The 27,636-nt window shown below is 38.5% G+C and overlaps 1 protein-coding gene across 22 annotated transcripts in view; it reads left to right on the top strand.

Moving 5' to 3' along the window:
* ARPP21 (cAMP regulated phosphoprotein 21) overlaps positions 1–27,636 on the top strand; it is a 154,032-nt gene that overhangs the window by 54,502 nt on the left and 71,894 nt on the right. For 12 of the 22 annotated variants that reach the window (XM_047741205.1, XM_047741336.1, XM_047741301.1 and 9 more), the window contains exons 10-13: positions 13,405–13,513; positions 15,406–15,507; positions 21,683–21,720; positions 23,548–23,607. In XM_047741205.1, the coding sequence (XP_047597161.1) occupies positions 13,405–13,513; positions 15,406–15,507; positions 21,683–21,720; positions 23,548–23,607 (309 nt within the window). The remainder of the gene's footprint in view (positions 1–13,404; positions 13,514–15,405; positions 15,508–21,682; positions 21,721–23,547; positions 23,608–27,636) is intronic. The other 10 variants (XM_047741265.1, XM_047741273.1, XM_047741282.1 and 7 more) reach the window with 5 other exon arrangements.

Here is a 27,636-nt window from a genome sequence, read left to right as displayed (position 1 = left end):
GACCAGCAATGGACAATTTCTTTTCTCATTTGTTTTTCTCCTCTTTTACTCTTTAGGCCATAACAGACATCAAAAAGCGCATAGATCAACCATGTTGTTTGATATAGGCTCAACTGGTAGAGATAGTGCATTGATTTTTAATTCACATTAATTTTGCGATCACATGGTCACAGTATTCGCGCACATGTTTGATACCTGTTTCTGGGTAGAGCGGTTTTTGAGAAAATCAAGCACCGTGTAAAGATGCTCGGGAAACTTTGAGTGATGGTTCTAAATTTTCAATGTCCAGGATAGTAGCCACTAGCCGTGTATTACTATTTACATTTTGGCTTAAATTAATTAAATTTAAATAAGATTTAAGCTTCAAAATTCAGTTCCTTGGTCAGGTGAGCCACATTTCAAGTGCTCATATGAGACAGAACATACATAGAATATTGCCATTGTTCCAGAAAGTTCTATTGAGCAGCTCTTGTTTGAACTTGTGGGATTCTTGCAAGTTTCCAAATACTGCTGAAGGATATAATCTATCCCTTAAAATTTTCATTTTCTGGCTAACAGGTATCATATTATCCTGTTATTAGACTTCACTTCCAGGAGAACACTAGCTTTTTTTGTTTTTTTGTTTTTCGTTTCCAAATAACCAGTTTTAAATAGACGCTTCCTGGGCGCCTGGGTGGCTCAGTGGGTTAAGCCACTGCCTTCGGCTCAGGTCATGATCTCAGAGTCCTGGGATCGAGTCCCACATCGGGCTCTCTGCTCAGCAGGGAGCCTGCTTCCTCCTCTCTCTGCCTGCCTCTCTGCCTGCTTGTGATCTCTCTGTCAAATAAATAAATAAATAAAATCTTCAAATAAATAAATAAATAAATAGACGCTTCCTGTTTATGCCTTCCGGAAGAGCTAGAGAGGGCACGTGCAGAGAACACTTCCAGTGTAGTTGCTACAATGGGAGGGCCTGGACTGGCTCAGTCTCTTCCTCATGCCTGTCCTTGCACACACCCTCTGCCCTGCTCCGTGAGTGAGGCCACGCCTAAACAAAGAGGCAAATGACTATAGATCATAGACTTTTGAGGCATTTCCGGAAGAGTTGAGCTTACTAATGTTCAACCCAGAGCTGTCAAGCCCTGCTGTTCTGTCCCAGCCACCTTTCTGACCATTGGAGTGGCTGTTAACACTCTCAGAACATGAATCACTGTTGGCAGTCTTAGCAAAGGAGCATGGTTGTTCAGTAGAAAGTTGTACGTTTAAGAGCATTTTACAAGTTAAAAGTTTGTGACCATGTCCTTTTGGATTTGAAGTTTGAAATGGAACATTCTGTTCAGAACATGTTGTTTAGGTCTTGGGTGTCTTCATTCTCAATGGCTCTCCGAAAATTTCAAGAGTTGCGCTCTCAGCAGTTGGCATGTGATGGCCATGGGGACAACAGTAATAGATATATTATAATAGATATATTATTACATGGAAATGTTTCCATTTATATGAAGGAGGGAGGCGGAGGTGGGAAGTCCTCAGATGGCTCCTCATAGCTTTTGTGTTTTGGAACTACCTTTGCGGGGGATAGAGTTTGATGCTACTTTAGTGCAAAGGCATGAAGGTGCATATCTTAAATGGCACCATAGCTGTGAGAAATGCGGAAAAATGCAGCTGGAGTGTCCTCCACAAAATGAACTGTCCTTCACAAAAATGAACTGAAGGGCTGACAGAGAGAAAGCCTGTTTTAATATAATTTTTAAGTTTTCTTCTTCAGTGACATTCATTCTCTGATGTGGATGTCTCTCAGCAACAAAATGGCCGGAATTTATTTCCCAGAATCCTTGCTTTTCTAGATTATAAACAGTTCAAGTAATTATACAATGTGACTTGAGAATATTAAGTTCTGGCCTGAGAGAGAATAGTTTCACATGAGGTTCAAACATTTACTCATGACAATACCCTGTGAGGATGGTATTTGTGTGTGTATAATTTACTTTCCTCTAGTATCTTCTCTAATATCCTTAGATAAAATATATGTGTCCTTCATGATGGAAAAAAATTTGTTCAAGGACTGACTTTTCAATTACTTAAGTGATACAAGAATGTTACCTACTTATTATTCATTGCACTGGATACTTTACCTCTTATTTCATGTATATTATTTCATTTACTCCTGAAAACATATTTACAACCTAAGTAATTAGAGCCTGATTTTACAAAAGCAGAGAATGAGGCACATACTCAGGTTCCATTTTGGGTTTAGAGAGAAGCAATGATTAGCATGGCTGGGATCCAAGTCAGTTTGTTAAATGCCAAGAACAATTTTCTTAAATAACCTAACTCTCTAAGAGCAAAAATACCCAAAACATCTTGAGCAAGCTCCTCAACAAGGTTCCCTGGATTGGTTGGGAATTCCACCTCTTTGAAGTCTTTTGCTGTCTGATAAGGAGCAACGAGTGGGCCCAGTGGGGAAGGGGAGATATTTTTGAAGATGAACTTCATGGTATTGGTAAATAATGTATACTTCCCACAATTTGATAGATCTTCCTGCATTCTCTGTGTTTATCACTACCCCAAGATGTGATCTTTGGTAGGGGGAGGATTTCAATTCAATTTCTGCCTTGCTTTACTCTACTCCAATCTTTTTTCCCCTAAAAATGAAAAAGCTACATTTATCAATAATGTCAGTGTAGGATGTAAACCTACCTATTGTGTTATTAGGAAATTACTGCTACAGGCAAGCCAGGGGTCCAAATCCGTAGTTTCATGCCAGAGCTACAAGCACATTGGGTGGGGCTAAAGGATACAGTGGTCCAGAGGGAGTAGGAAATGCCAGCTCTGCTCCTGTGGGAGACATTCCAGGAAGGAGGCTTCCTCTGAGCAAACCTGGGTACTGTAGAGAGTTGACAAGGAAGTCACCTGATCCTCAGGCACCACAACCTTGCTGGTTCTCCGAGCTAGCCCGGGTAAGAACACTCTGTGTCAGCTGGAGCCTCCCAGCACACCTATTGGTCCACAAATTGGGTCCGAATAGCTGGGGACACCCCTCATTAGAATCACTGCCTTTTGCTGAAATGACAAAAGGCAGTTTTTGAGCTGACACCTACCCTGTTATGTTCTATCACCTTTAGTTTTTCCCTCCTTCCCCCCAGTGTTGCCAGAAATATATTTCACTCTGTAACACCTTTAAGTTTTCTTCTGTTGGAATTCTTTGTGAACTGTCCGATTAGTTGGTAGTGCCAAATGAGCCCCTTGGGAATCCGGGAAGGGGTTGTGTTATTTGGTACTGCAAGGGATATTTAAAATGTACTTACCCTCTAGACTGTTGTCTTTTTTTTTTTTTAAAGGACTGAGGCTAAAAATATGAGCAATGATTTTATAAAAAATATTTAAATATTACAAATATATGAATCTATTTTTATATAAGAAGCTTTGCCCTTCTCTTTGTCTGTCTTTCTGATCTCCACTTTGTCTTTTGCTTATTTTCCTAGGTGTTTAGCCCAAAACAGCCCATTATTCTTTTATTAGATGATTTTTCTTTCCACCTTTGTCTGCCTTTCTCTGTCTTAGAGAAAGGATATATGCTCAGGTTGTATCATCTAGAGGCTTGAAACCATCTCTTTGCATTAGTGTTTTCCAAAGGGCCAAGATCAGTCATAGGCAAATAGAGTCCCATGTGTATCTGAATATCTTTGCATGTGTCAGAGTAACTGTTTAACTAGTCCCAGATAATTGTCATGTTAGAAGGTTGTCATCTTTTGAATAATTTTTCTTTTGACTTTGGCATCCGCCCACTGTCATTGCCTCAAATCCCCTACTCTTGGTGGAGTGCAGAGCAAAGAAGGAAATGACATCTCCCCTGGGAGAGAGAGCTCCCAGGCCTCAGAAACCATGAAACAAGAATAGTGACCCAAAGGTGGATATTTGGGCCTATACCTTAAGAGACCACAGTGCTTGGATTCCTGAGCAGTGTGGACCTCAGTAGTGATGACCATAGTTTGCTTGTTTCTTTGTTCCAGAAAGGATCATTAACTGAGCTAGCTATTTGGTAAATCACAAGAATGGTAAGTTTCTCTTTGGTGAAGGCAGTTGAACCTAGTTGACTTTGTTGGGAATCCCTGGAGTGACGGATAAGTTTTGCACTAAGAGGTAGGACTGTGGGACCTTCCAGCTGCCCAGCAGCAGACACGGAGAGGGGGATTAGAGCCACAATGGACGCCTGTTCTGCTCAGTTTGCTGAAGAGCCTAAGGTTTAAAATGGGAATCATGCATTTTTGACTCATGAGCATTTCACTCCCTGCAGATGATCCAGGGTATTGAGAACAAAACTAACTAACGAACTATCTAACTAAAACCCCAAGTTTTCCCTCCCACAAGGATTCTATTTCTTTTCCTTTGGTGGGGCGTGTGAATGGCACCGTAAGTAAACCCAGCAGCATCCCGATACTGCTTCTTGCTTAACGACCCTCTGAAGAAGATCAGGCATCAGTTCATTTAAGTGCCTCTTGGAAATCTATGAGTGGTTGGTTGGCATCTTGTTATTTCTAAACATGGTAAATTTACTCTGCACATTTTGTAGGAATAGACTTGAAAAGCATCTGACTCGAAGCCAAAGATCAGAAACCTAAGAATCACATTGTTCTCAGCAAAACTGTGAAGCTTTATTTACTGAACAGACAACCTAGTCCTTTAATCAATACTCAGGCTCAAAGTAAGACTGATTTGTTAACATTGGTCGAACTCTGTATCATTTCTCACAAATGTTGTATTTTCTCATATAATTATTCTCAAATACCTCAAAAGATGCACCCTGTAGATGAGATAGGTGAGTCTCAAAAATATATCATGAGGAGAGAAAAGAAGTTTGCTGTTTTCCTTTCCCTACTTGAAGTTATTTATGGCCATGGAGTGTTGCATGGATGATTTCCCCCCTAATTTTGGAAATCAAACATGCATGGTCTTTCCAGAACATTAGAATCTTTCATGTAACTTTTTCTTAAAAGAGCTTGCCCATGGAGTGATGATTCTTTTAAGTAACTAATACTCTATGTAGCTCACAATGTTTGAAGTAGATAAAGCTAGACCATTTCACAGGAGCAAAAACTGGGATTCGTGTCTTGATCTTACTCAGTCCACTCCCACAGAAGATCCAAGACTATAATTTGCTGCTCCTGCCTCAGCCATGACTCCTCTCCTAAGGTCAGGGAAACAAGCACTAACATGAACAGAATCACTACTTCACGAGGATGAAACAGCAAGAAAAAAACCAAACACTATCCCTTGGTTTCCTCACAAAATCCTAATTTGCATTTCATTATTTTTTTAAAGTTGAACAGGGAACTCAATGAAACGATGGTAATATCAGGGTAGAGGTTAAAACTGTGGTGTGAACAAAACTCCAGAACACACTAGATTAAAAACTGTCCTAGCATATGTAGAAGTAAGACAAAATCCAGTTCTCAGACAGTGCCAAGTGAAAAGGGTATCTTTGATGGTCAGCGTTGTGCTTTGAACAAAAGAACTGTAGGCTACAGAACATGTCCATCTTCTGTTTATTGTTTACTTAAGGAACTAAGGTATTTTTTTCTCAGGACTGTGTGTATGTATGTGTGTGCTCACACACTTGAGTGTGCGTGTGTGTAAATATATGATCTGTCGTACGGGTCAGGACAGTTGGAGGAGGGTTCACTGTACACACATATACCACATATAGTATTATCCCAAATGTGCAATGGTTTGGGAGGAGGCAATGTTGCTAGAACTTGGTTGCTTCCCCTGTAGCTCTGCTTGTTGTAAGCAGCAGAGTGAGACCAAGATGCAGAGTTCTCCCTTTCTTGCTTCTAAATCCACCTTTAGGGGTGTCAGTCACTTCAGCCCCTTTGGCCCTCTTCAGGTGTACTTGAAGATGTGGGTCTGGCTGTATCTAATGAAGAGCTGGTCTTCTTTTTTTTTTTTTTTTTTTTTTAAGATTTTATGTATTTATTTGACAGACAAGAGATCGCAAGTAGGCAGAGAAGCAGACAGAGAGAGGGAGGGGGAAGCAGGCTCTCCGCTGAGCAGAGACCAGATGCAGGGCTTGATCCCAGGACCCTGAGACCATGATCTGAGCCAAAGGTAGAGGCTTAACCCACTGAGCTACCCAGGTGTCCTAGAGAACTGGTCTTCTTGATGTAGTTCTTGTGTCTTGTTGGTCTGAGACTTCTGAGACTAGAGAGGCTGTGGGCATGTTATCACAGCTTTAGGGAAGATAGAGTTGGTCATACAGTAGAAAGAGAAGTTGTGGTGTACTGGTCGAAGGTGTCTGGTTTCCACTGAATCACATATTTAAATTCTAGATTTTAATGATTGGTACCAATCTTCAAACAATAAACTGGAAGCAACCTCAAGAAGTGCATGTGCTCCTGCTGCATTTTACCCCATAGCTGTACTCCTTTCAACCTCCCAGGCTTTCTGGCTAACGCAGCGCTCCCAGGGGAACACAGCCCTTGCTTCCCACCACCCGCCTGCTCTCTAAACCAGGAAAATGAACAAACAAAACAAAACAGCATTTCTGTACACATACAAAAAAGATTTAGTCATTCTCTCTCAGTTAAAGCACACGGATCACTCTGGACCTTCTCAGCAAGTAAGATACTATATTTGCGGGGCGCCTGGGTGGCTCAGCGGGTTAAAGCCTCTGCCTTCGGCTCAGGTCATGATCCCAGGGTCCTGGGATCGAGCCCCACATCAGGCTCTCTGCTCAGCAGGGAGCCTGCTTCCCTTCCTCTCTCTGCCTGCCTCTCTGCCTACCTGTGATCTCTGTCTGTCAAATAAATAAATAAAATCTTAAAAAAAAAAAAAGATACTATATTTGCATATGAGCATAAACGGAATGTTTTTATACACAGTGTTGTAACGTGTGAGCAAAAAGCTTTTCATGCCAAGAAACAATAATCACATTCAGCAGTTTCCAAAGAAAACATTACTTTCAGACAATTGTTACTGCTTCATTTGGAACTCATGAATCAAACCATTATTTGAATATTATAGTGCAGATTGGATTTATCCTAATTCAACTCAACACTAATGTAAATGTTGGTTCAATATTCGTTGGGGTTACTGTTAGATCGTGAACACTCAGAAAGATGGGAACAATGGTAATGATGGCTTGTAATATCTGTGGAGTGCTTCACTGGCTTTGGGCTTGACGCTCAGCTTGCATTATCTTGTATCTCCTTGATCCTCCCAAGCACTCTAAGGTAAGAATTATTATTGCCTTCCAGTTTTACAACGAAACAACCAAACAACACCTTTGTTGCAAAAAGTACACATTTAGTAAAGTGCAGAGCTGAGAAGACACCACAATGCATGTTTTGAAAAGACAAACTTTTTAAGGCTCCCTTACCAGCGTTTATATGGGAATTGTTTAAAACTTTGTTTAATTATTAAAACTACTGCTATGTTAAATTTAGTATGCTAGTTCACATCCATTTTATATAAAGCTATTGGATTATTCAAATGCATTGTGCTTTGGGGGGAATGGAACTTTGGTCATTGCGTATATTAATGCTACTGCCTTTTACTGTTCATGTAATATTGAAATGGAAGGATGGAGAATTTAAAGAAAGAAAAGTTCAGTGATAATCTAGCCCCCCCCTTTTTTAAATCTAACCCTTTTTAAAAAAAACTTTTTTTTTTTCATTTGTAGAAATTCTCGATTTATAAGTAAACTTGTAGAAACATGTTGGTTTTGTCAGGCTGTGGATCCATCTGATGTGTGTACCTCTTTGGTATCGTTGGCAATATCATGCTCAGTACTGTTCAAAAATAGCCAAATTCACAAACACAGAATATAACCTTCTAGGTCTGAATGCATAGGATTTCTTTCTCTTTTTCAAATTTCATAATTTATCCTTTTTTTTCCCCTCATCCTTCTTATCTTTTTTCTGTATCATTATTATTTGGAATCTTCCTTTTTTTTTTAAAATTTGATAGACAGATAGACAGAGATCACAAGTAGTCAGAGAGGCAGGCAGGAGGGAGAGGAGGAAGCAGGATCCCCGCTAAGCGGAGAGCCCGATACAGGGCTCGATCCCAGGACGCTGGGATCATGACCTGAGCCGAAGGCAGAGGCTCTAACCCACTGAGCTACCCAGGTACCCCTGGAATCTTCCTTTAAAGAGGACAAAAAAGTCTTGAAATTAAACACTATCACTTAGTTATTATCATTAGAGTATCATTAGTAAATGCAAGAATGCAAGTCTGTATACATTTTGATCTACAAGGACATATCAATAAAAAGCATAATTTTTTTGACAAAATGAAACAACCAAATATCCACTTTAGATCATAAAATAATAAAGAACATGAAAAAAAATTCAAAAGATAAGAATATTTTAATTGTCCACAATTCAATGATTATATACAAGCCCCTTGTAGGTTGTTGAATTGGTTTCATATATTTCTAAATCAATAGCATTTATTATCTGTTGTTATAAGATGCTATTTATTATAATAATCAAAATATCTAAGAAGCTAGAAGTTAAAGTTGCCCATTACTTCACTATCTAGAGAAAACTACTGTCATTTTTCTTATTAAACATGATACTTTCAACATAAATGTGATTATAGTATATCCTTTTAGACCTCACTTTTCTATGTTAGTCAGTAGCCTTGGATATCATTTTACAAAGCTGCATATTATATATGGAGCTATTTTAAGCTACTTAATCAGACCACCATGGGTTTCCACTATTTTGCTGTCTTGAAAGATGACACCATATATCCTTTTGTTACTATTTTCTTTGGCTTCATTCTTGGAAATGGAATCTCTTTGTCAAAGTAGACTGACCCTTTCAAGGCTCTTACTGCACATAACCTGCTTTCCAGGGTGCTGGCACCAATAAGAGGAGATGCCTTATAGAACTTTGTTGTCTTTGAGTATTATGCTTAATTTTGTTGTTGCTCATGAATAGCCTTATGTTAAAGGAAGGTCAAGGTCAAGTCCCATGTTAGCTTGCATTGTCTCTGTTATGTACATGGTACAATCGAGATAGAGAAGAATAAGATGAATTTGTCAAATGTTGGAAAATTAAGAATGTGAGTTTGAAAGATGCTAATAAAGGAAGTTGGATACACAGCTCTGCATATATGGGGTTTGTAAGATGTGGTCTCATTTAAGAGACAATGAAATGATATAAAATGACCAAATTGTAGGGGAAGTTACAAAATACTTGAAGAAGAATGTAGGACTTTATTTTTTTTTTAAATAAAAGACATCAGTTATAAATATTTTAATTGAAAACTTAAAAGTGCTAAGGGAACAGTGCTTCTTAGGATAGCCTAATATGTTTGACTATTAAAATATTTTTGATAGATGTCTTACACCATCAAAATACTTTATCCTGTTGTGCACAGAAACCTTTCTTTAAGATGCTTATGCATATTGATGACTGTCTTTCAGTTATTCAACATGAAATTCAAAGGCTTCCATTTGAGCCTGTCCATATTTAGTAGAATTGAATTTTCATCTGTGTATATATTGGGAGAGGGGGGATTAGGCTTAACTATTTGGAAGAAAACTAATAAATTTGGTCTCAAGAACTTGGTGGTGATAATATTTCTAGATGAAAAAAGATTTTTATAATAATAAGGAGTGTTCATTTATTTTAAGCTTCAAGTGGGCAAAAAACCCCTAAGATTGTAACAGATTAACTATGAGAGAGAGTTTGAATGCATTACTCAGGGTTTCACTGAGCCACACTGCCTCTCAGTTCCTTGAGCTGTGTCTAATGAGGAACAATGAGGACTTAATTCCGATTTTTCAGAGGTTTGATTGGAGATACCAAGACACTGACTGGAAATGCCAGTACTGTTCACCACACACGAACGATGAGTTTTACAATAAATACCTACTACAAATTGTGCCTTCAGAAGAAGAAACTATCTTTCATCAAGAAGAAACATTAAATCTCTTTTCTCTGCTTCTTGATGCTGATAGAGAGAAAGCTAGAAATACTACCTCATGGAATAAAGTCCATCAGGAAAAAGCAATCAGACATGTCATGCATGACTATGAGATGTGTATGTAGTCAACTCTAGTTATCATTAATTGAATAAATACCATGACATTTTGCACCTTGAAGGAGTTTGTCTTAGAGTTACATCCTCATTTTGATACACTGAAAGTTATTCATTCCCATTTTAAATAAAGGTCCATAATATATTACTTCAGCTCCATTCATTTTATAGCTAAGAAATAACATTGCTATGATGTTAAATTCCTGGTGAAAAGGCTTTTTAAAAGCTCTAATATAATGGTGCATTACCAGTAATTTGTAGTTCAATCACATGCAATACTTCATTTGTATACTTTAGTTTGCATGAGTTAAACTGCAAATTGCCCTTTAGGTCTAGAGTAATAGATAATTCTCGATAAAATCAACCTGGAAAAATCTTACTAGTTTTTGTTGTTGTTGTTTTCCCCTTTTACACAAACTTCAAATGGTTATTTTTGCATTCATTTAAAATATTTTCGGGAAATCATGAAGGGGCTATTACTTTCAACTCTTAGGTTCCAAAGTCTGAAAAAAAATTTAAACAAGATATTTTTGAAAAGCTGTTATGGAGAATGCACTTTGCATAATATGTATCAGAACAAAAAATACTTTTGCTCTGAATCACATTTACATTATTGATTAGGACAAGCTCCTTTGACTGTTCTTTTCTTATGAGATAGATGTATTTTTCCTAAATATGTCCTGCTATGAAAAACAAATAAGCCAGCGCAATGAAGAAATGCAAATGAAATTTCAAAAATAATGTTTGAACAGCTCTTGTAGCTATAACACTTTAAACTGAGAAGTTCCAAAACTAAAAAAACAAAACAAAAAAAAACAAAAAAAAAACCCCTGAGATTCTCATTTCTACCTCTTTTCCCAAAATGCTCTCAAATTTTAAAAACTTTTTTAAAGTAACATGAATCTTTTTTGTCAACTTGAACCAAAGCATTAATTTGATTTTTAAAGACCTTCCTCATGTTCTAAATTTGAATTTCTGATTCTATTAACCAAACTCTTTCTTGTTGTTTTATAATTTAAATATTTATGACTGCATATCTTATTCAGTGACTCTTTGACCCATCCCTAAAATACAGTGATTCCTAAACAGCTCTATTAAAATTTCATTCATTCATACATTGATTAATTTATTTATTCAACCAAATGCTTCCCAATTCCAGGCACCATTCTAGGCACTAAGAATTAAGTATTTAAAAACCAACATCTCTATCAATATGGAGCTCACATTCTCACCCTGTTTAGTATGTTGAAATCTCAAAGCAGTTTTCTTCTTAAAGAAGTTAGTGTAAAGCAAATTCACCTTCTGCTCGTGAATCAAAAAGTTCAGATTTCCAGACCACTTTATGTCTAAATGAACAGTTAGAGATAATTAGCAACAATTACAAGAAATAGATCTGTAGACTTATCAGCAAGCAAAGCATTTTATCTACTAGAATTCACCAGACTATGGAGTTTCAGTACATTCCAAGAGCCTTACTTAGCATTGATGCAATTACCATTTGTATTTAAGCTGATATCCCCATTTCACCCACTACATTAAAAAAAAAAAAAGTAACATCTAAGTATTGGTTGAAAACGTCAGGAGGTTTTAAAAAAATTCCTGGAGAATTGTTATCTTTTATAGTGGCCTGCCAGCACTCACTAACGTTATAAGACTATGCAGTGGAATAAGAAGTATGCCGTGAGCATGTGACACATGAAACACCTTTAGTTTCTCCACTGGAAATGGCCTTTTCGCTGTAAAGTGCGAGTTTACTTTGTTCCTGTAGTGTTCTGATTTTCAAATGTCATATTTGCACTTGCGGATTGTTTGTTGTATCATATTTTACATTTTAATTTTGGTGGAAAACATCTCCATTGATCTTTCGGATGATGTCATGCAGGGTTTTGTTCTTCATTGTGAGGCTGGAGGGCCTCTGGCCTGCTGTGTGCTTTGGAAGCAGAGAGACCAAATCATGTCTCTGCAAGGATGTGAATAGGCTGTCTGATGCCTGTGGCTTGCTGGGAAAATCTATAAACTTGGGAGTCAAAAGGTTCATGGAGGGATGGTTTCTTGATCTATAAAAGAGGCATGAAATATTTGCTCCTCCTACATCAGCGTTCTGTTGTTAAGGATTGAGTAAGACAATGATACCATTTTGCAAAAATTATACACAGTTCTGGAAGCAGTAACTGGTATTATTCCAATTTCCTGTTAGTGTCTGCTCACCAATATCAGTATAATCTGTGTACATGTATTTGAGAAAAGGATGCGACGCATCAGGATTTGAGCTATACACTTAAAGGACTCCTTTGTTTTCAACATGCTGTTTGCTTATTTGGGAGCTCGAAGGAAACAATGAGATTCCCTTAATTATTGGTCACCCATATTAAACAACAGACGCTGTGGAGTAGCTTTCCGATAACAGAATGCATAATGAACCCAGTAGAGATAGAAAACCCACTGGGCTTCAGAAGTAATACATCAGACATGACAGAGACGCTTTAATGAGAGTCATTAATTACAACTTCTTCTAAACCTGGGACAAACATTTTAGCACTTCCTCTGGGGATGAACCCATGCCCAAGCCATTCATTGAGTTCTGTGGCATGCAGTGACGAGTGTGGGAAATTAACAAGAACATGGAGCTCTTTCCAGTAATAATACAAAATGATTAAGAGGACCTAAAAAAATCAATTGACTAATCAATAGTGTGTAACTGCTTGGAGCATTTTCCCCATGCTAATCAGCCATTAAGTTGTTTAAACTAAATGTGTCCAGTTTCCCCAATTACTGAGCTGATTTACAAGATGTGGTCAAGGATCAGAGTCTACTGGAGCCAGATTCCAGAGCACTTGTCACTGAGAAAGATGGAAGGAATTTATAGATGACCGTCTCTCACTATGGATTCTAATGGCTCTTGAGAGGCACAATATGACAGGAGCCATCCTCCTAGTCCGCAGACATTGGTGAATTAATATGGTCTGCCCAAGTTCTACACATGTGCATTTGTTTGACATGTGGCTGTGAACCTGATTGAATTCAGGAGTGATGGAGTTCAAAATAATGAAAGAAAACATCTATATGCTATTTATGTTCAGGCCGTTAAAATGTTTTTTAAACTTCACCCATGGTGAGAAGCATTCAGCAAACAAGACTCTGAATTCCAAACAACAAAAGGTATTCATGCTAACAAGACCTGTGAAGTGACATATTATTACCTACCTGTATAATGCCGGCAATTCTAGCATCAAAACCACATGTAACTTTTTTTTTGTTTTTGTTTTTGTTTTGTTTTTAAGTTGAATGCCACTGTGGGGGAAAAAACAGCACTAAGAAAATAACTTTAAACAGGAGCGAAAACTTTTTTATTGATATGTTTTACTTTGCTGGCAGACCAGAGCAAAGGTTTTGTGAACATTTAAAAGATGAAAAAGGTGAAGAATCCCAGAAGCGGTTTATCTTGAAGCGAGATAACTCTAGTATTGATAAAGAAGACAATCAGGTTGGTTCTCAAGTTTGAGAGTGGCTGACATTGTTGTTTTTGAAGGTGGGCTGACTTATGTTCTTGTCGTTCTGTTGTCCCCTTCTCCTTCCCCCAGCTCCCCCCGGCTTCTGATACTGACTGTCCTCTTTCCAACCTCCTTGCCCCCTCGCCTCCCCCTTTGGCATTCAGTGGGTAGCCAAGAGAACGTGTCCTGATTGCTTCAGCCATGGCTCTGTGTTGGGCTGCATGGGTAGTGCTTGGCACAGTTCCTGCTGCATGTGTTGGGCGGGTTGGGATGCCACCGGCCGGAGCTGTCGGGAAAAGCTTTGTCATCGCATTTCCAGATGTCTGTGTAACTATGGCAGTCCTTCCACTCCTACAGCTTTGTCCTTCAGTTGTGCACAAATTGAGCTGGATTCTCAATACGGACCGATGACCAACTGGTGTAGCTGTAAAGAACAAACCTTGTTATGGTGAGGACAGGTGGATTTTGCAACTCTCCTAAAATAAGTCTTCACAGAAAAGAATCGAGTTCATGTTGTAGTCTTCCCCCTCCTCCTTCCCATGTTCTACTGTCCATGTAAACTGTGTGCTTGTTTTGCATGAACTGTAGTGGAACTTTCTCCTTTTTGTGTATTATGCTTGTGACAAAACATTTACGTTGTCCTAGAGTAGCCTTATTCATGGTTCCTGGGCAAGGGTAGAGAGACCCTGCTCAACCTCTTCTCCAGATTGGGGGCGGGGAGCGGGATCCAGGGTGATGAGGAAGAAAACTTAATGAATGGCAAAAGAAACAAAGGTTCAACAATAATTAGTACAGCAGGGAGTTATACAATGCCATTACAATTACACTTTGTGTCTCTGACAATCAAAATAGATTTTTTTGAAAATAGACTTTGCTTTAGAATTCTTAAAGGTAAGACAATAGGCATCTTGCTCAAGTTATTATTTTAATGACTCTCAGTGAGTCACTGGAAGCCAGTACATGCATCTCTGATGTACTTTTTTCTTTAAAACCTGTTCATCATCTGTATCTCGTTTCTTCCTACCCCCACTGCCACCACCATTAAGCGACAAGTAGCTCCCGTTGACTTCGAGCCACATGCCTGTGTTGTGTACTTAGTGGACGTTTGTTGAATGGATGGATGAACGTGGTTAATGCAGAGAATTTTGTGAGGAACGGCAAGAAGACGGTGGGAGGGTCATTGAGATGCAGGCAGCGGTGCAGATGCGAGGCTAAAGAACAGTCCTCATGCTGGGTTCTTTGGATTGTTACTTTAGGTCCCTTGGCATTGACCCGACTCAACCAACAGGCTTTTCAAACTTAGTTTCTACTTTCCATGCAAAAATGCAGAGCACAGGATCAAGTCAGTCATGGAGTAAAGAAGAAACACAAATTAGGACGTGGAGACGTCATGTCCACCATTTCCTTTCTGCCCATTATTTTCTCTGTTCCCTTGTTCTGTGTCTCTAGTGCCCAGGTTTTCATAGCCATGTCTTCCCTTAGCCACTTTGAATTAGCCACTTCCTCAACATTCTGCCTTTGTCTAAGGACTCCAAAGCACACGGGTTAGCAAAGGAGACAGAGTCCATCACTGTGACCCACATCATAGCTTTGAACTGGCGGAACACCTGAGGCACATCCAGGTGCTTTTGTTCTGGAAACAGCTGTACTGCCGGCATCCAGTGGGGAAGGTAGAGGGAGCAGCACACACGTGCCATTGCGTGTCAGACACAGACACTGCACACCACACACACCCGCACAGCCTCCTTAGGGACCAGAGGGAATGAGACTCTTCATGCTCCATTTATTTAAGTGAACATTTATTATTCTCAGCTGACAGTTGCTTAACTGCAGATTTCCAACAGCTCAACTTGGATAACCGTACTGATTTCTTTTTTCTGTTCAGCAAAACAGAATGCATCCATTTAGAGATGACAGACGAAGTAAATCAATTGAAGAGAGAGAAGAGGAATATCAGAGAGTGAGGGAGAGAATATTTGCACACGATGTGAGTAGTTGTTTTAATTGCCTCTTTAGTGCCGACCTTCCCCAGACAGCAAGCTGGCAGGACTCAGGAAGCTGGAGCCAGGGACAAATCGAACTGAGCACACCAGAGGTGTTTCTGGAAGAGGACCTGGTTCAGGGAAGTGATGGAAAAGGGGCCAAGGGTTGTGTGCCTTCCTAGGATATGACCTCAGGGCGAATAGAGGTGTGATCCATCAGGGCCTGGTAAAACAGACCCTAAGTCCTCAGCAAGGTCGCCTGATTTGAAAAAAATGCTTTCACATCCATATTAGTCCGCAGACAGCCAAGTGTTGTCTTTGTAACACTAACGTTGTGCTTCTAAGAAAGACACATAAAGAAGAAAGAGACTCTGTTAATCACATACATAAACATGGAATTTTCTGCATTCTTAGCAAGCACAAGCATTTTATTATATCAAAGTTAAATGATAATACTCATCTTCCCCCTCAGCTTCAGATCAAATTAGGTCTGTGAGCAGTTTATCACAAGGAGATAATCATGAAATGATTTCTTTTGTTCAAATCCCAGCGAAGAAAATGTGGTGGGGGATTTTTCTGTCCTCTTACCCACTGTGTCCAAAATAAAATGCTATTAAACTAAATAAGAATGAAAAAGTGATTTAAAACAGCTGAATTTAAATGCAAGAAAGCGAAAAGGGCAAGCCAGTGCACAGCTTCTCCATTCCATGAAATCATTTGGCAGCCTTCCCTTTGCAAAAGTAGAGGTGGGAGCTCCTTTGTGCAGATCTTCTGTGGCTTTGCTGGGTTAGGTGGGCTCTCCTTCCTCCCATCATGATTTGGTCTGGAGGCCATTTCCAGGCCAGACTAGAGACCTAGACTCCACTGCTTAGCATGGACAAGGCCTTCTGACCTTGGAGGTTTCAGGCCCAAGACAGTTTCCCAGGTCCTCCAGCTCCTGCTGGATCCTTCAGTATAAAGCTGCAGAGGAAATTAAAATTCCACCAATAGTGTGTTTCTTTCATGTTGATACAGGTTTCTGTTATCTCTTCTAGATTCTCATTGCCTTTCTTGGATACAATGAAATAGAACTTTAATGATTGAAGGATCTGGCTCAGAGCTCTGGAGTTGGCAGAGTCTGAGAGAGTAAGCTGTTGAAGGATACTGTCCACATGCAGTTCTAGAAAATTCTATGGATGTGTGGGCTACTTAGGCTTTTCTTATGGTCAGAGTTATTGGTGGTGCAAAGCATAGTCTGACACCTGGTAGGCTTTAATTGTGTTTCCTGGATAAAAGGATGAAGTAAAGAGAGGCTCTGTTGTACCATGATAGTTTAGGGGTGTCCTGAGTGGACTGGGAGACCGCATGTTACTGTCCGATGAGCTTCATGGGAGAGAGAGTTTTCTGAAGGTCAGTTTATTTGTCATGCTTTTTCTTTCTTTCTCTCTTCCCATCTATCCCTCCCCCTGCCTTACACACACACATACACACACACAATTTCCCTCTGATTTTCATTCTGGCAAGTTATAAAATATATAAATGAGTTGTATTGAAAAGCAAATACTAATCACTTAGATAATAGACAAACATTATGCTTCCTCCCCCCCACCCCCCACCCCTGCAAAGCAGGGCCACATTTTCAGACACTCAAGGACTAGATGGCAGGAAAAGCATCCTTGATGCTTGCCTGTGAGGAGGAGGCTTTCTGTGCTGCTCTTCCTGTGCCCTTAATGTGCACAGAGAGGTCATCCCAGACAAGGAGGAGTCGGCATGACTCCCTGTACACATCGCATTTCCTGACAGCCCTATTAAGGAGAGCAACAGCAAGGAACCTGGGTCCCAGAATAAAGATTAGAGGCAAGTTGCTGTTTCAAGCATCCATAGCTAACTGCTGAATTAACATTTTTTAAGACAGTGAAAGCAGACGAGGGGTGCCTGGGTGGCTCAGTTGGTTGAGCATTTGGCTCTTGATCTCAACTCAGGTCTTGATCTCAGGGCCCTGAATTTGAGCCCTTAATGCAGTTCCATGCTGGGTGTGGAGCTTACTTTAAAAAAAAAAAAGAAAGAAAAGAAAAAGCTGACTGAAGCGTGGGAGAGCTTAAATGCCAAGCTATTATCATGGCCTTTCCAATTGATGGCATCATTTGGCAACCTTCTTCGGAAGGCTGTGGCTTCTTCCCCCTGAAGGAGTAGAATAGTGTGAGCTGCTGTGATGAGCTCTTTGGTGGCCAAGACTTCTGGGGTTATTAATTCAAGTGAGACACCTGCCTGTTTCTGGCCCTACTTTTCCCCCTGATCTCCCGGGGCTGGGTTTTTTTAATTGGCATCCTGTACCCAGAGTACACTCATTGAAAGTCTTCAGAGATTAAACAAATTCCTCAACATCATCTACAAAATATTATGTACATGAGTGTAGGTACATTTTTTAAGGTAAAGATCTTGATTTTTTATCATAGTTTTACAAGTTTTTGTCGCTTTTACAAGGCTAAAAGCCACCTTCTCAGAGGGGAAAAAAGATGTCCAGTCCAAAGCACTGCCTCTCTGCAGGAACAATGCAGTCATTAGGCTGGTGTTCCCTGGGTTTTGTTATTAATTCCGGATCTCCAGATTTGACAACTTAAAACAGATAACACAAAATGCTTGTTACCTCACAGTTTCTGGGGATCAGGAAGCAGAGGGTGGCTTAGCTGGCCAGTTCTGGCTCACAGTCTTTCCTGAGGTTACGGTCAAGCCATCAGCTGGGGCTTCGGTTGTCTGAAGTTTCAGTAGAGCGGTTGTCTGCTTCCAAACTCACCTGCATGGGTTTTGGCAGGCCTCGGTTCCTAGCGGGCTATGGGAGATCTCAGTTCCCACTATGTGGGTCTCTCTCGAGGCTCCTAAGCATCTTTGTCACCTGGTAACTAGCTTTCCCAGAGCAAGTGACCCAAGAGAAAGGAAGAGAGCCCAAGATGGAAGCTACAGGCTTTTGTAACCTCATCTTGGAGCTGACATACCTTCCCTCCCGCTGTGTTCGTTTGGACACACAGAGTACACTGGGGGAGGTACTACAAAACACCTTGGTTGTAGATACTGAGAGGGAGGAATCATTGGGGGCCATGATGTGTTAGCAGGATATTACTGAATCTTCTGTTAATGCAAATGCAGGGACATAACATAGCAATGTGAACTTCCTTGAGTACATAGAGCAGCACACCTTGCTTTCCACTCACATAAAGAGAAAACACTTTAGGGATTCTTCATCTGTACAATTCCAGATTCCCAAATGACCAATAGGACTTCCCACATTGTTAAGGTACATACAGTAAGAAATCAAGTATAGTAAGTCAATTATAAAACTGATGCAAAGAATCCAGCATAAGGAAACTAAGTTACAGGCATCTAATGTCATTTTTAGCTGGCCTTTAATTTAGTGTCTTCGTAATTTAAAAACCGAGGAAGTAAAAGCAGCTTCCCTTGCCAATTATTATTTAAGGAGTGGAGTCATTCAAAAAGGTTCAAATAGTGACATATTTATGTAGAGGGTTTTTTTTTATTATTATACTTGAAGTTACAATAGTTAAAGAGAAATAATTCCCAGTACTTACATATCAGCAAAATCAAAATTTATTTTAAAATTAGTGGTGCTCTTGGATATTTTACTCACATATCTTGGTGTCTAATTTATGTGTGTGTGTGCGTGTGCATGTGTGGTTTTTTTACTTAGGTCCACAATCAAAATATGCAGATTTTGGGGGGATTTTCTAGAAAAATAATCTCAATACAGTAGCCTGAGATAAGGCACATTTATTATTTGAGAATGAAGTTGTCATTAAGTCAAGGCACACAACAATTTAGTTCTCAAATAAAAAATGAGTGTATTTTTGTAGTCAGAAATATTTGAACTATAACTTGTTTCCTTTAGCAAGAATTTCGGCTTATTTTATGATTAATTCAATGCAATGTTGCTGGCTTTGGCAAGGTTACATTGCTCAAGCAATATATTTGAGAAAGATATGTTTTGCCTGGAGTATCGTTTCTGAAAGATATTTATGTGTAAATAGGGATTCTGGGAGGAGTTCATCCGTGGTCTCCCAGCATGCACTGGGATCCATCTTCCATGACAACCCTTGAGAGGGGCATGTGATGTCACCTGGATTGGGGGTGGGGTGTGGGAGAGAATTCTGTAACCCATTAGGCAAAACCATTTTCTCCTTAAAAGAAAGAAAAAAAAAGTCCTTTATATCTGAGAATGCATATACCTGACAGCTTTGAATACTGCACTTAATTACTGTGACACTTTTATCTTTCACTGCTATTAAATTTTGCAAGTTATATTAATAACTTCTTTAAAGTTTATTTTCATCAACTACTGAATCATAACCCATAACCATATCTGCCTTATTTATGAAACTGTGTTGGAAGGACCATGAGATAAATCTTTAAGACCTTTGCACAAAAATTGAAAAATACTCTTGAGATATGTTTTTGGGAAAGTTATCTTTGACTTGCAGGTCCCTTATTTTTCATTCAGAGAGTTATGGCAGCTTAGCTTTCCCCAAAATACTGTTGGATTAATGAGTCTGAAGAGGTCCGTTTTTGATCAACTCTTCCAAACAAGTAGTAGAGTTTCAGTAATTCCACAACCCAGCCAGAACATTATAAGCATAATTGACTTCTTTCCACCTACAAGAGCTGAGCAGTAACAAAGTATCGAGCTCATAACATACACCTGAGACAATTAATTCCATGGCTTGACTCAAATCAAGAGTAAAACCAAACTAAAGGAAATGAAGATAGTGGGATATTTCACTTACTATAAAGATGTCTTCACAGGAATAATATCAGTGGTACATAAAGTGTATTTATTGATAAATACAAATGTCAAAAGAAGATACTTCCTGAAAAGGGTGTTTCTTAACTGGCTTTTTGTTTTTACTGTTGTTAAATAAGATGTTTGTCCACTTAATACTCAGGATGCATATTAAATTCACAAAGGTTAAAATAGAAATGGTTCTAGAGATGCCCTCTGAAACGTTCAGATCACTGAGGAAAACACATTATGCCCAAAGCTAACCCTTTGGTTTAGTGGAAGGAAATGATTTCTCCGACAAAATGTATGGAGAAACCAATATCCTGCTTGCCTCTCTGGGTAATGGTTACATTAGCTAATCTTTTAAAAATTCAATCTTGAAAGGTCCTTATTTACTTTGGTTTTATTTTCTCTTAAAATGGACCTGTTAGGTCTCAATTTACCATTTAGCAGGTCATTTATTCATCATTTACAAAATCTACACATATAATATGGCATGTATATTTATGGTTAGAAACTCAGTACTTTGAAAATGGTTTTTGTTAATTCCCAAACACAGTCACTATGTTAGAGGGCCATCTCACCATATTTTGTTTAGACATCGCTTTTTCTCCTTGTTAAAACTTAATTTGATTTGCCTTTCCCCAGCTTGTAATAGTAATGGAATTTTCTCTTCCCTACATGTGTTCTAAACACAGGATAGTGGGGAATTAATAGCTAGGGGAATGGAAGCTAAGAAGAGTCATTGTTTTTCTGTGTGAAAAACAAAACAAAACATTAGATAGGTTTTACTTTTTTTTCTGATTAGCTTCATTTTGTTCTCACTTGACTTCTGTGTGCCTGCCCTCTGCAAATTGATTGATGGCATCTCTTTAATTTTAAGAGTCTTGCAGTCAATCTGTTTATGTAAAGAGAGTCTATCATTGCCAGGTAATAACTGTAGGGTTGTGGTTCTATGACTCACCCGTCCTTAGGTGGATCATGCTAAGAGCACATGCTCTGCCTTGATTTGAACCAGTCCTCTGGCTGTTATTGGGAACTGTATCTCTGCAGCTCCAGAAGAAACAGCTAGCTCAGGATCCGATGGTCACACACTTCTCTGATTCTCAGACAGTTTCATTCACGTCTCTCTCCTTCTGACCTTGATGCTGAACCGGCTAAATCTAGCCGTAACCTGGAGATGTCCTGCTGGAAAAGTACTTGTGTGCTGAAAGAGAAAGAGAATAGCGTACATGTCTAACTCTAACCATTTTTTTTTCCCTTTTTATTTCCATTTTTCAAAACATAGTGAATTTTTTTCTTAATTCTTTTCCTCTTGGAGGGGAAAAGTAGTTTTAAAAGCAGGCAAGGATTTGGGATCCCTCAGCACATCCAGAACATCTGATACAATGCCTTTTTTTTTTATTTTTCAGTCAGTTTGCTCCCAGGAAAGCCTTTTTGTGGATAACAGGTAAAATGCAATTTGCTTTTTCATGTCTGTAGAGGAACAAAGTCTGTCATGTGTGTCCTGTATACTCATAGGTATATATCCCATATATAAGTGTGTGCTTGAATATATGTATAAATAAATACATATATCTATGTGCACACACTTATATGCATACACATATGTGTTATTTAGCATGCCTAAAAACTATTTAATTTGGGGAAATACTTCTCTGTTACTTCCAAACATAATTTTTGTACATTTTCCTTATTAAAAGTCTTGACTTCTGGCCCATCCAGAGGTCTAATTCCTGCTACCTTTACCAGGCATTACAAAGCATAAATGAACTTGCAATTTCATTGGCTTATGGATGAGGCTGTTCATTGTATTTGTATATTGGGTATCATTAGCCACTTCTTATGCCCCACAATTTTATATAGCTATCCAAACAATAATTGGAATAACGTTGTTTTAAGTTTCTCACTCTAAACAACCCATTAGTCTAACTTGGAGATCTATCTAAACTGATCTAAATTTACTAACTTGGGAGTTAGTAGGGGGGTAGTTGTTGTGTGATGAATGGGTTATGCAACTTATACAAAGTCTTGAGCGTATGAGCCAAAGATTTTCAAATTTAACATATACCTTAAAGAAATAGTCCTAAACTGACATAGATATTCAAATGCTCCCTTGATTTAATTGCAGCTTTTCAAGAGGAATTAAAGAATTCTACATTAGCTGTATTAATCACATTTAAGGTGCATCAGAGTGGGCAAGTTGGAATGGAAATATGGTATCCCTTCAGAAAGTGGTGCTTAACCTTATTTCAGGTGTCAGCTTAATGGGTGCCCCTGTAAAACTGATTAAAATGGAGGCTGTTTGATTAAATTCCAGTACTTAAAGAAAATTTTAACCAGGCATTAGAGATGATTGGGGGGAAAAAAAGCTATCTTTAATATTAGCAGTTAGAAATCTTTGAGTAGCTAACCCTCTCACTGAACAGCCTGTTCTAGAAGAATAGATGAAAGTAGAAAATGTGTCTAAAGAAGACATTCAAAAACATCCTCAAAAATCCACACAGATTTAAGTGAATATTCCCTATTTACAGTTTAAGAATCCATGAGCACTAACATCCTAGGGATAATGCTGAAGCATTCCAAAGATCCATATTCTAACTAAAAAGATGAAGTGAGTGTTTATAATTCAGTTTAGTAGGAAGCCTTATTCCCTAGTCATCCAGTCAATAATTTTCCCCTGCCTTATGCCCAAATTTTATTCATTTACTTGGATTTTGCATAAAAAGACTGCTAATGCACTTTAAGTGTCCCTTAGATTCAAATTGAATTATATTCATATTTACCATAATTGGTGATAAACATGCATTGCATATATGAACAAGTCTTGATATTTCCAAAAAGCAGAAATCTAACTGAATCGATTCCCATTAAAAATAAATACATTTCTTGGATACCTGTTTCTGGAATGTCAGTATTTCATTCTGCCCCTCCCTACAAAAGAGATAACTTTAATATTGCCCAAAGGAAAGAAAATCACAGCTAATATATTTAATTAATTGTCTATTAAATGATTTATCTTCTTCTCCTCTTCCCTTCTTTCTATTTCCTCTTCCTTTCCTTTTTATCTAGTATCAGTGCCTTAATCCTAGGATAGGGGAAAAATAATGCTGTCATTCATTTATTATTGCAAAATGCAACATCACGGACATAAAACATAGTACACGGGGTTGATTTGCAAGAGCGGGACTGTTGCAGAAGAGTACACATCCATTTAGCATAGAGCATTTAATGTCATTAGGTTTTATATCATAAAAACCATGTTTTTCATTTCCAGTAGGCTCTTGGAAGACAGTAACATATGCAATGAGACCTATAAGAAAAGACAGCTCTTTCGGTTGGTATGGTTTACTTTTTTAAAACTGTGTTTTCAGATTACGTGGCAGAATCAATGTTAAATATAAGTGTACTAGTGTAAAATATCTGTTCTTGAAATAAATATGTTTGGTTATACCTGTAAAGCTGGTTACAGAGTTGGTGCTGAAGCCATGTTAGATAATGTGAGATATGGGACCAGGGAATTACTGCTTGGTACATAATCCTTTCAGGTTCCTCCTCTGATTTTCTGTTTTGGGTAGGTTTTTTTTGCTTTTATTTTTGTTTTCTCCTCAAAGGTTAACTTTGACAGCATACTGATTTAACATTCCCAAGTCAACTTTGGTGAATTACATCAAGTTAAAATTCCTCTAATAGTTTGCAATTATATATACATGACTGATATTGGAAAAGACACCAATGATAACTGTATTTGAGTAGTTGATTTTTTTAGCCACTACTGGCCATCATAATACTTCAATTATGTTTTTCAAGCATAGATTTTATTTCAAAGGGAAGGTACAGGCCCCTATAGGCCAATTGCTTCCAATTATAATGAATTACTTAAATCAAGATCTGTGTAAGATAAGGGGAATGGATATATATGTGTTTATTATATATTAATATTGTATATGTTAAGTTCCATACTAAGCTGGAAGATCCTTGAAAGCAGAGGGACCATAACCATGTCACTACCCTATTAAATATACCTCTAATATTCATTATAGGGCAAAAAGGATACACAGCACTATAAAGGTATTCAATATGTAATGGATATATTTAATATGTTATTGCTTTTATGAATATTAGGATTCATCTCTGTTGTAGGAGAGAGAAAACTTACTCATTTACAAACAAACAAAACATTTTGCCCACCTAGAATTAAGAAAAGACCAAGGAAAGTAAATGGATTGTTGCTCATAAAGTATCTTTTTGTAGTAAATGTGAACTTAAGACCTCATAATTAGAACAGTTGGATTAATTATTCCCTTTACACTTTGGCAGAACTAAAAAGGTTTTTTTAAAAATGTCTTTCACTTTTCTAGGTTGAACTACATAGTCTAATGCTTTCCCCTTGTATCGATAGACCATTTATTATTACACTTTACATTAAAAAAAGTAACTCTGCATTGTCCCCTTGAAAATTGAGAAAAGAACAAGAAGAATTTACCAGTACTCATGTACTCACACCATAATCTGGTTTGTTTAAGCCAATAAATGTATGAAATGTGGGTTCTTCCCCTTTAGGCCAATTGGTTTTACATAGCCCCAAATCTGGTCCCTAGCCAGAGCTAGGATCTGCTCAGATCAGTCACTCCAAATATGAGTGCCATCACCCACCAAGTCATCAGGCACAGAAACTCGGGAAGATGACTTAGCACAAAGGACATCCATACAATACTTAAAGCAACTCAAAGTATACATCATATATAACTTGGCAAAAAAAAAAAAAAAAGTGCAGACATGAAGGAAAATAAATGTTGTTAGTTATATTAATCAGCACCGAAACAGACCCTAAAGTATGTGCTTTATGACTATTCTGGAATCAAATTCTCATTATATACACAAGGACCAACTCCTCTTGATGACCAGACACCTCATTTCCATTGTCTTCCTGGATTCCAGGAGGAAGGGACCAAGACTGGGCTTAGGATGGACAGGAAGGCACTTGTGGTTATGTTTGTCTATGAGGTCTATGATTCTCCACCCAAATAGATACGAAATTCGATTCTGAACCTCACTTTGCCAGTGCTAAGGCAACTAATCACTAGCTAGAGTTATGAAATATTGTTTCAGTGTATAAATAGAGATCCATAAATCAGTATTAGATGCATTATTATGAATCTCATTAATGCTAAGACTAAAGCAGCGACTTAAGTTCCCTCTTTTGCGGATTTTGACAGCTCTTGACTTTGGGATGTTGATTTGAAATGGTAGAAAGTAGAGGTAGAAGAAGTTAAGGAAACCTTAGATTACCTTATTGGCCAAGGGTGTGGCACAAGTCTAGAGGAGTTACCCAATGCCAGAGTGAAGCCTGCAAACTCCAAGACACTAGTTTGCACCCAGGAAAAGTGGCGGACACTCCTTTGCAGATGGGCTCAGCCACACTGGCCTTTCCTTTCATGGAGGTGCTAGGGAGAGGGAAACCCAAGCAGAGCTCATGATCATCACCCGCATATGGAGAGCTTCCTTCTGAGGCATCTTGTATATCGAGGTTAAGGACTACCCTAAATTTTTTCCTATATGCAGTATTCCAGATTAGTTCCAAGTGAGATTTTGTCACATCCCCCTGGTGCATTCACAGTTGCTAAATAATGATATTGCCAGGCTTTGGCAAAGACAGGTCAAATTAATCAGAATTAAATGTGAATAAAGTTGAATTTGAAACTTGAAAACAATCAGGAATGGAGCAGGAGCACCCTCAAAGAAGCTGGTTTTTTCCCATCCACCCCATCTCCTCTGGCTTTCTTGAATTTCAAAGGGTTTTAAGAACTCAAGCTACCTGACCATCGGTGAGTGTGTGATACTTTCTACTCACAGTCTGATCTTTTTTTAGATCCTCCTTCTAATTCTAGCCATCCCTGAGGTGCTAACAGAGAGAATGTAAAAAACAAAAAACAAATAAACAAACAAATAAAAAAACATTGATGCAAGACAGCAGGGCGCTGAGTGCCTTTTGTTTTGTGAGTTTTCTGTCCCCCCTTCATTTTTACAAAGTTCCTTCACAGAGGAGCCATTTCATTTTTATTATCTCTTGAATCTGTTTAGCTTCTCAAGTTCTCATAGAACAAAAGAGAAATTTATTAGGTAAAATGGAAACAAACACAAAAAATTTTGTGTGCCTTCTGCACAATTCGGTTGGTGAGTTTCAATCAGATGCACACACTCCTCACATCTTTGCGGTCCTATCATTGTCTTTAGAAGAATATCTATTAACAAAGCCACTGACCACATCTGTGAGATTAGGATCAACACTTGAACATGTCATGTTGCTTTGTGATAATGAAATTAGAGGTTGTATCTATTGCCAACTATTTACATCCCCTTTACTTACTGATAATCCATGAGAATCTTAGAGTATTTTAATCATGTCTTATTTCCAACTTGCAGGAAAAGCTTTGAAAATATTCACTAAGTTCCTCTTTAAGCAGATTGGAAACCAATGAAAATGCAAATTTCATCAACTTTCTTTATAAAACACATGTGATTTTGTGTCCTACTTAGAGATATTCTGGAGTATTCAGAAATCACGTCTGCCTATTGGATCTCTTCCCATACATTCACTTTTTCAATTTGTATTTAGAACCAACAGGTTCTTTCACCTATGGAGTTTTGTTATTTCCATTGATCCCCTTGGAAAGTTTCATGTCAGTGTAGTGTTTACACTGGTATTGTTATTATCACAAGTTTTTCTATGTGAAAAGCACTAAAAGATGCTTTCCTCTGCCCATGAAGGTTAAACTCACCAGGCAAAACTCTCACCCTAGGTCAACAGAGTAATTTCTGTGATTTCTGTGCTGTCAAAACCTTAATGGATTCAGATAGACATCTCATCAAGTTAGAAAATAATAAATGGTTTCGCTGCCTCTTTGTGCATTTTCCCATGGTCCGTTATTTAATGCTAAAGGGACAGACAAAACCTGTCTTCAGTGGGAGTCACTTCAGAATCATTCAAGATCATAATGGTTCCCAAACCTTGATTCACTGTTGACTTGGGCTGGGAGAATCTATTCTCTTTTCTCCTCCACAAGAGAAGTTAACAACTATATTTTATGCCATGTTTTTTCTACTTGTTTCTCCTTCACTGGCAGAGGGGTAGTGTGACATTTCTAGGTTTGGTTTTTCTGTTTGTAAACATGCGCATTATGTGTGGTATGTTATCTGTCTGCCCATCAACGAGCTATCTGTGACACTGTTTGTGAGGCAACAGGCTTAACGGAAAGGGTTGCAAGAAGGGTCTTGTGTAGACGGCTCTTCTGAGAAAGGTCCCATTCTGTGTCCACACCACTTGTGGAATGTAACACTGTCCCTGTGCATCTTTCCTATGGCT

The sequence above is a fragment of the Lutra lutra genome, chromosome 1 (genome assembly GCF_902655055.1).
Source record: "Lutra lutra chromosome 1, mLutLut1.2, whole genome shotgun sequence".
Taxonomy (NCBI): domain Eukaryota; kingdom Metazoa; phylum Chordata; class Mammalia; order Carnivora; family Mustelidae; genus Lutra; species Lutra lutra.
This window is presented reverse-complemented; position numbering and strand designations above follow the sequence as displayed.